The sequence below is a fragment of the Nicotiana attenuata genome, unplaced genomic scaffold (genome assembly GCF_001879085.1).
Source record: "Nicotiana attenuata strain UT unplaced genomic scaffold, NIATTr2, whole genome shotgun sequence".
Classification (NCBI taxonomy): Eukaryota; Viridiplantae; Streptophyta; class Magnoliopsida; order Solanales; family Solanaceae; genus Nicotiana; species Nicotiana attenuata.
Genome location: NW_017670783.1, coordinates 383,491 through 392,450, shown reverse-complemented (window position 1 = coordinate 392,450; position 8,960 = coordinate 383,491). Strand labels below are relative to the sequence as shown.

General features: G+C 39.2%; 1 protein-coding gene across 2 annotated transcripts in view; it reads left to right on the top strand.

The window, feature by feature from the left end:
• LOC109243298 overlaps positions 1 to 8,704 on the top strand; it is a 31,751-nt gene extending 23,047 nt beyond the window's left edge. Inside the window, exons 11-15 of one of the 2 annotated variants that reach the window (XM_019410207.1) lie at positions 3,270 to 3,702; positions 3,804 to 3,894; positions 6,062 to 6,246; positions 7,916 to 8,041; positions 8,114 to 8,704. In XM_019410207.1, coding sequence (XP_019265752.1) covers positions 3,270 to 3,702; positions 3,804 to 3,894; positions 6,062 to 6,246; positions 7,916 to 7,968 — 762 coding nt within the window. In that variant the 3' untranslated portion in view covers positions 7,969 to 8,041; positions 8,114 to 8,704. Of the gene's footprint in view, positions 1 to 3,269; positions 3,703 to 3,803; positions 3,895 to 6,061; positions 6,294 to 7,915; positions 8,042 to 8,113 lie in introns of those variants that run through there. The other variant, XM_019410208.1, reaches the window with a different exon arrangement.
• The last annotated feature ends 256 nt before the right edge of the window (positions 8,705 to 8,960 follow it).

Genomic DNA, 8,960 nt, shown 5'->3' with positions numbered 1-8,960 from the left:
ACCTGGGAATATGTCTACCAGTACTGTATAGTTCAGTACATTTCGGATTCCATATTACCCAAATTACTTCCTTTACAGGAACTTTGACACATTGTGTACACCATTTCCATCCTGGCAGTAGCTTTTCAATGATCTTCTCTGCTTTTGTATCTTTAACTCTATGCTCACATATTGCTATCATATCTACCTTATACTCCTTCATAAACACCTTTAACTCCTTGTGCTTAAACACTTTATTGAAACCCCTTACATTCCATGTGACTATCATGTTAATATTGCTAAAATGTTCTGTTCCATCCTCTCCACCTCCACCCCTCTACTTGTACTGCATTCAGCTGCTCCTCTTGTGGTTTGTTCTTGTCCTGCCTCCACTAGACTGTTGAAGCCATTCAGAACTGTTATGTGCTGCCCAAATTCTGGAGCTTTTTGTCCTTTTGCTGCAGATTTACTCTTCACTTGTTGCCATATATCACCACTTCCCCCTCCTTTGTCATTACTCGCTGCTCCTTAGTTCTCAGTGGTATTTCCTGTTGTTGTTGGCTTTGTAATCTAACTCCCTTATTGATAGGCTTCCATTCTGTCCTCTGCTTTGTCACTGTCTTGTGTTGTTGTTGGCCAATTTCCCTCTCCACCCCTGCTATATTATTCTGATTTTGTTGACAATTATGGCCTATTTGCATACAACTTGAGCAATAAGTTGGTTTCCAGTCATACCATATCTCTTGTTCCATGATTCTGCCTTTTGGATCTTTTAGTTTAATAACAGTTGGAAGCTCCTTAGTAACATCAACTTCCACCAGAATCCTTGCATATGAAATTCTCTCAGCATTTGAGGTACAAGCATCAACATATATTGGCTGGCCTAAACCACTAACAATTTTACTCAATGCACTTGCACTCCAACAGCTTAGAGGTAAGTTAGGCAATTTGATCCGTTAGCATTTCATTTGACCCATTAAATTTGAGCATTTAACAAGCTGATCTACACGCATCTGTTCTTTTTGGATTGGTAGGCACACATCAGATGGGGTCAAATTCTAAAGTAGACCAGAGAGACTAGGAAAGAAAGATATAATCTAAGATTAAAGTAAGGTGCAAACACTTTGACTTGAAACTGGTACCAACTCTCTTTGTTCAAAGATAAATGTTGGACTAATGAGTTCTGATAATAAGAGACGTCATAATCCATTTTTATGTATCTTGTGATGAGTTAGGATTAAAGTTGTCCAAAGCAGTAAAATCTTGTGCTAGATGTAGGGTCCTGGAATTTTATACCCTCCTATAAACCAGATACACACTTAATTGCAAGTAATATTCGTACATTCCTTCCAATTCGAATTTGATATTGTTGTTTTTCTCTTTAAGCTGTATCAAATTTGATTTTCATTTCCTAAAATGGAATATCTTGCATCTTATCACAAATTAGCAGTTTGTATACGTTATCCAACCACACAAAAAACCAAAAGTAGCATATTGCGTCACTTTTAGACCCTCTTGTAATATAATTAACAATATTTTTTACTCTGATTTAATCAACTATTCCAAGTCAATATTTTTCTTCTAGAAATCCTATTACGTTAAACCATGACATTCAGTATTTATCGGAAAATAAATGATAATTGCAAGATTACAGTGAGAAAGCAGTCTTCATTTGTTATCTTTATAAAAGACTAACTAAAGTGTTCCCAGTACTATGCCCTTTTTTCACGGTCTTTGGTCTCAATTTTCTTCTTGTTGTGGTCTTTTACCATTGCTGTTTGATGTCTTCTCCAAGGCATCTTTACTTACTGTTGGTTGGTTGACCTCTTTCCTGTAGCATGATGATATGAATAAGCAATTTCACATCCATCAAGGATAGTTCTCTCCGACGAGTTAAACAGCATCTTTTGCTTTACTGATTGATCTTCTTTGTCTGCTGAAGCTAACTTGTATTATCTTTTCATTATTTGATGGATTTGGACATCATGGTGCCATCATATAGTTTTCCCACTATGCTCACACCAGGCTATCCCTGCTTTTAAAACTGATTGGACGAGCCAGTTAAGCTAGTCAACTGGAATCAGACCCTTGCTCCTTTTAAAATTTGTGGTTTTGTGAGTTAGGCATCTCTCACTCGCTATGCAGACACTCCCTTGGAAACGAATGTAGCCGGAAAGCATCTGGATTCTGGAGTATACCGTAAACAGAAATGACGTTCGCACATAGAAGAGTTATTTATATGTGCAAACAATTCCATGTTTGGAACAAATTACCCTGTCTTCATATACCAAAAAGGCTTAAAAAATCCGGCTCTAGCAAAGGACAACAACTAACTTCAGGAGACATGCACCTAATGAAAAAAAAGAAAGAAAAGAAACATGCACCTAATGAAGCCACTGGATGAGGTCCATTTAGTACCTTGCTTGATGGATTCAGTTGTTCACATTCGGACTTACAATAATCCATTTGATCATAAGAAGGGTCATAAGAAGGGTACGAACAAAAGCAATTTGTTATTCAGTTAAGATTAGCGTCATAGAAATGCGGATGTTAGGATTGATATGCATTCATACAGGATTAGAAGAAGGTACAAGTAGCATGTATAGATGGCATCAATATTTCACTCATCAGCATGTGAAAAGAATTGACCCTGTTGTTGTCTTTGGATTCCACAATACAAGGTTAAACTATCTTTCACATTAGAGTGCCCACTGATGTTGGACTTGGCTTGATCACTTTTGGGCAAAGGGCAGCCCGGTGCACGAAGTATCCCCCATTCACGCAGGGTTCGGGGAAGGGCCGCACCCGAAGGGGTATGATGTAGGCAGCCTACCCTGAAGCAAGCATCAGTGGCTGATTCCACGGCTCGAACCCGTGACCTATAGGTCACATGGAGACAACTTTACAGTTGCTCCAAGGCTCCCTTCTAGCTTGATCACTTTTGGGTCTCACAGAAATGCTGCTACTCATTGGTTGTGTTTAGCTGATTAATGTAGGATTTGTTTGAGTATTGTGGTGATATAGATCCGTTCTAGAGTTACTTTTATTTGAAATATGGTTATTTTACACCAAAAATTGGGAGGGCAGTGAGTTCTGAAGTAAGTGTAGCAAGATATTCAGATCATGAGATCCTGACTTGAAATGCATAAGCCTACGCATCCTGATGAATTCATATGTTTTGCCCATCAAGCTTTAGTACTGGTTTTCTGGAGATCACTAGCTTTGGTGTGTATGTATGGTTTTCTATATTCAAATCATTTGTAAGTTAATTCTGTTTTATATTTTTCCAGGACAAGGAAAAGGTTTTCAAGTTTGTTAGGTGGGCTACTTTAATTGCCTTGCAGCCAAAGATTGAAAATATCCACGGGCCGGAAAATTTTGCTTGCATTGTGAGACTACAAGCTGAGGAAGAAACAGATGATTCTCTGATATCAAAGCTTGTTCGCTGGCTTGCTGCATCAGTGATTGTAGGAAAGCTTTCCCTCAGATTCAGTAATTCGGACTTGTGTCATTCCTTTGACAGATCTAAGCTCAATAACCTGCTTTCTCTGATGGAATGGAATGAGCAAAGATGTGAGGAAACCAACAGGGCATTTGCATGTGAAGGAACTTTGGCCTCATCCATCTTTTTTCTGCAACAGCTACAATGCACAAACTATATAGTACTTCCATCTGTTGTTTCTGCACTCTGTCTGCTGCTTTTATCTAGTCTTTCCTCAGCAGGTAGCCTCATAAGCTTATCGATACTGCTTTCTTCACTTAGACAACTTCCTGTTTTTCACACTAATGGCCGACTTGTTTATTATGCGTTTGCTGTTTGACAGAAACAGGCATCTTAGCTGGCGATGCAGTACAGTTGGCAACCCTCTGCTCAAAAATTAATTGCCCTGCTGAAGCTAATCCTGCCTGGAGATGGTACATATACCGCTCTCTGCATTACTTTCTAGAACGAAAAAGGGCCAAAACCACCCCTGAACTATAGGCTTAGGGCCAAAAATACCCTTCGCCCCCCTCTTGAGCTAAAATTGCCCACAATGTTATCTTTTCGGCTCAACTTTACCCTTATGACTAATGGCCCACTCCGAATTTAAACAATATTTATTTAATTATTACATGGCAACTTCTTATTGGCCCATATTAGAACACTGACCCCATTAGAAGTCCCACCCATATGTAAAGATCCATGGCCCATATCCGGTTTTAATGAAAAACCCCAGCATCTCTCTTCCTAAACACATACGTGCATCTTTTCTTTCTTTTCAGTTAAGGTTCTGCAAATTCCCTTATCTCCTTTTTCTTGTGCAACCGGTTCATTTGCTTCAATTTCAAAAAGGGGACAGTTGAAAACAGACCATTTCGGTTGAAATTTTGTAACTGGAATATGAAAGACTCAATCTTTAACGAAAATTGAAACCAGGAATGAAGATTGAGAAATGCGGATCGATCTGTTAGTGGCTATTGGAATTTGGATGAATAGTTGATTTGTTTCTTGATTGGTCAAGTATGTAGAGTTCGATCACATTAAGTTAGAAGATTGAAGTTATGTGAAAGGATGATAGCTGAGAATTGAGGATTGAGATCTGGCAAAAATTAAAACCAGGTTAAAAGAAGAAGATGCACGTATGTATTTAGGACGAGGAGATGTTGGGGTTTTTCATTAAAACCGGGTATGGGCCAGGGATCTTTACATATGGGTGGTTTTTTTAATAGGGTTAGTGTTTTATTGTGGGCCAACAAGAAGTTGCCACGTAATAATTAAATAAACATTTTTAAATTTGGAGTGGACCGTTAGTCATAAGGGTAAAGTTGAGCCGAAAAGATAATGTTGAGGGCAATTTTAGCTCAATAGGTGGACGGAGGGTATTTCCTAAGCCATACTTCAGGGGTAGTTTTGGCCCTTTTCTGCTTTCTGGAAATACTCTTTCTTTCTGGGGAGAAAAATCAAAAATGAAAAGAAAAGAAATCAAAAATACTAACCCACCACCCCCATTGAGGAGCAACAGTTGACTGGACATCTAGGGGTAAAACACTGTTTGTCCCCTGGGTGCTGCGAATGCCAATGTGATGTACTTTCGCTAGCCTTTTGAAGTTTCGTACTTGTGCTTTGGGAGATGGCCTCTCATTGTTAAATCTCCTGCTGCTGCGTAGAAATATGTACACCTCAAGAATTCCTCTAGTGCTTGTGATGTCTATGTTACTCCATTCTCTTTCTAGACTATTACTGGCCAGTCCAAAGACTCTGAAGACTGTTAGTAGAGCAATATGCAGGAATTAACAAAGCAGAACCTTGTCTTATGTGAAACCTCTTTTTACGTCTTTATATTTCCACCATGCTGATGTTATAGAGTTGGGATTTATTGCATAAACATTACACTCCACTAGTGTAAATTCTTTTCTTCCAGAGTCTAGGTTTTCCAAATCATAAGTTCTCCTACCAGTTTTTACTGTCTGTGCCCATCACAACGATTCTCCAACTGATGATTTTTCAGTTTCGGATGTGAAGGCTTAGGCTTCTCTCTCTCTCTCTCTCTCCCCATTCCCCGTCGAGAATCTGCAGATGAATATGGGGTCACTGCATAAACAAACTAAGCAATAGCATGGAGTAGTTCAAAACAATTAAGGACAAGATGCTTAAATGATTTGATTTTAGCAAGGTGATGGGGTTTTATTATGTCTGGATTTTATGAGAGAAGTTACTTCAATAAACTTATAGGCTGGTATTTTTTTGATTACGGACAAATTCCGGGGGGCCAGTGGCACACGATTAGAAACTCAGTAGATAATCGGCCTACCCCTCTATCCTTTCCACTTAAATACCAACTTTTTGTCAGCAACATGTTTGAACCCATGGCGTGCGCCTAACCCACAGCACGCACGGTGCTCTTACCACTATACCAAAGCCCCGGGACAAGTAACTGCAAATAACCAAGTAGTTCAATGAATTTATAGGCTGTATGTTTTTTAAAGAAGAATATATAGGCTGGTATTTTCTTTTTCCCAATTTACCTTTTTCTGATAACTAACTGCTACTTTGAGATACATATATGAAGTGCCATATTTGATGTTACTCTTTGTTGAACAGGTCATTTTACCAACCATGGAAAGATCATTCTTCTGAGCTCACTGATGCAGAAAAGTTGGAAGAAAATCAGGCTTGCGAAATGCTTCTTGTTGTAATTTCAAAGTTGCTAGGAAGAAATTCATTATACTCGCAGTTCTTTTCCTTCCAGGATCTAGAGAAGTTGTGCGTCTTTGACTGGGAGAGAAGTATCCTTAATTCTCAGTAATTCTTTTAGTATTATTTATTTGATTAATTTAATCCCATTATTTGGTTAAAATCCGTGGCATTTTTGCTGATTCATAACTCGTAGAGCTAATTTCTTATTTCCACCGAGCGTAATGGGAGAGCCTAGATCAGGTGTTAACCAACACAATGCAGTTGGTGCTTCTTTTCCTTTTGATCTTCATTCATACTTTTGTATATAATATGTACTAGATATATTCAAGGTGTATTTCTTATTCTCCTTTATAAAAGTAAAATCACACTCAGTGCGACTTTTTCTCCTTTATAAAGTTTCTGCAAATTTTATTTTTGTGAGAACTTGTTTCGGATCTGTAGCATGGTCAAAGTTCAGAGCTTCAGATAAATTATTATGCGTTTCACTATTCAGAGCTTCACTTATAAATTTATTATGCGTTTCAAGGTGAGCGAGTGTTCGTTAAATAGTAAGAGGAGAACTGAGTATAAATATGGTATACTTTCCGTAGTTCCAGCAGATTCAGTTGCAAATGTGACCGTGAGCTTCCAAAGTAATATGTCAATTTTTTCATCTATTTACAGTTTACCCAAATTCTTGGTTTAATTTTCTATCACCCTAGTACAGTTTGTTAGGATGGTGATGTAACCAACGTCCACGTGATCTAGATTATGCTTACACTCTTAATATTCAGTTGTAATTCCCATTTTGCTGCATGTTGAATGAAATGAAATCTTTCTTTTTCTCTTACTTTTCCGTGTAATTTTCCTGTTTTATTCACTGTTCAGAAGATGAAAGTGGCAGAAATGAGGATGTTGAGATGGATGTGCGGGCATACTAGGCTGGATAGGATTAGGAATGAAGATATCCGGGTGAAGGTGGGCGTGACTTCCATGGAAGACAAGATGCGCGAAGCTAGGCTTAGATGGCTTGGGCACATGCGGAGGAGAAGCATGGATGCCCGTAAGGAGGTGCGAACGGTTGGCCTTGACGGGTATGAGTAGAGGTAGAGGGCGGCCTAAGAAGTATTGGGGAGAGGTGATCAGGCAGGACATGGTGCGGCATGGCCCTTGATAGGAAACTGTGGAGGTCGAACATTAAGGTTGTAGGTTAGGAGGTAGGAGGCGTGTCTGATAGTGTTGTGTCTTAGGCTGCTAGTAGCTCCTGTTGTGTCCATATTACTTCATTAGGGTTGCAAGTTAGGTTGTAGGAGGCTAGTTTGATAGTGTTTTGTCTTAGGATGCTAGTGGCTCTTGTTGTGTTCTTATTTCTTCCATTGTGTCTGTAGTACTGTGCCATTGTTACTACTTATTGTTATTGCTTTTCTTTTTGCTTTCTGGTTATCACGTTGTTGGTGTTATTTTTCTGACTTCCTTTGTTGTTATTGCTCCACTGTCCTTTACCATCGTCGTGAGCCGAGGGTCTATCGGAAACAACCTCTCTACTCCTCCGGAGTAGGGGTAAGGTCTGTGTAAACACTACCCTCTCCAGACCCCAATTCTGAGATTTCACTGGGTTGTTGTTGTATTCGCTGTTCTAGAGGAATCTTTAGTTTTCATGGCGATTCCTATCTGGGAATCATTACAATTTGTATCAAACCTGACGTTTCTCGGCCGTGATTCTGCCGCGATGCATCAGTCACTATTACTATCATTCACCTCAAGTCTTAGCTACCACAGCTCTTCCTGAGGTCCATCTCCATGGTTCACCAAGTCCACATGAAGTTCAATGATAGGCCTGTGAGAAGCAGATTTGAACAAATACGAATTTTAACCTGACACCCTATGGTGTTGAGAATTACAGTGGTGAGTTTTATCAGTATTCATACGGATTTGAGTTTATGTTGGATCCATATGCATATCACTACTGCAATGCAGGAACTCAGTTTCCATTCAAATCCCTATGGCTTTGAGCGTATCTCACAACCATTCACGAGATCCTCTGCACAAAAGACGTGCCATAGGTGACAAGAAAAAAGCTAGGAGGAAGAAACGCAAGTATGAACTTGGCCTCAAGTAACAAGACAGTCTAACGAGTTTGCGTGCATGGTGGCAAAATGAAGTGGAGGGCACTGGGCTAGGATTCTGGAGTACTTGAGCGCACAAGGTTGTTGCCACTGAGCACAAGGCTGGTCCGGTATTTCTCTTGCGAATCCATACTCATATACCTCTGATTTATGCTTTTTTTAAATATTTGGCAGTATGATCTTTATAAAATGAATGAACCGTTAAAGTCTAAGTTGCTCGGATTTTCCAAAAATGTCACTGAGCGCATGTCGGATCCTTTAAAAATAGTGCATCTTTGGAGGATCCGACATGGGTGCGGCGCTATTTTGGAGAGTTTGCGCAACATAGGTTAAAGTGGGCTGTAGCGAGTGCGATTGAATTTGTTAATGATAGGGCGTCTGGATGTTGGAGAGAAAGGGCACTTCAACATGGTTTCACAAAAATGTATTTTTTTGTTTCAGGACCAATTCCTATGTTTGTTATAAAGTTACAGTACTCTCTGCTACAACTTTTAGACTCTCATGTCCAACTTACTCAGGAACATTTTCAAGAAAGTATATCATGTGGTGGTATTGGTTCACTGCATAATGGAGAGTTTTTTAAACTAAACATGACATTATATGTAAAAATCCTACATAAATATAACAGTGTTGTATCCTTATTTTTCAAAATCAAATGCTTAAACCCCTTATATAGCGGAAGTCCTATAATAAGAGGA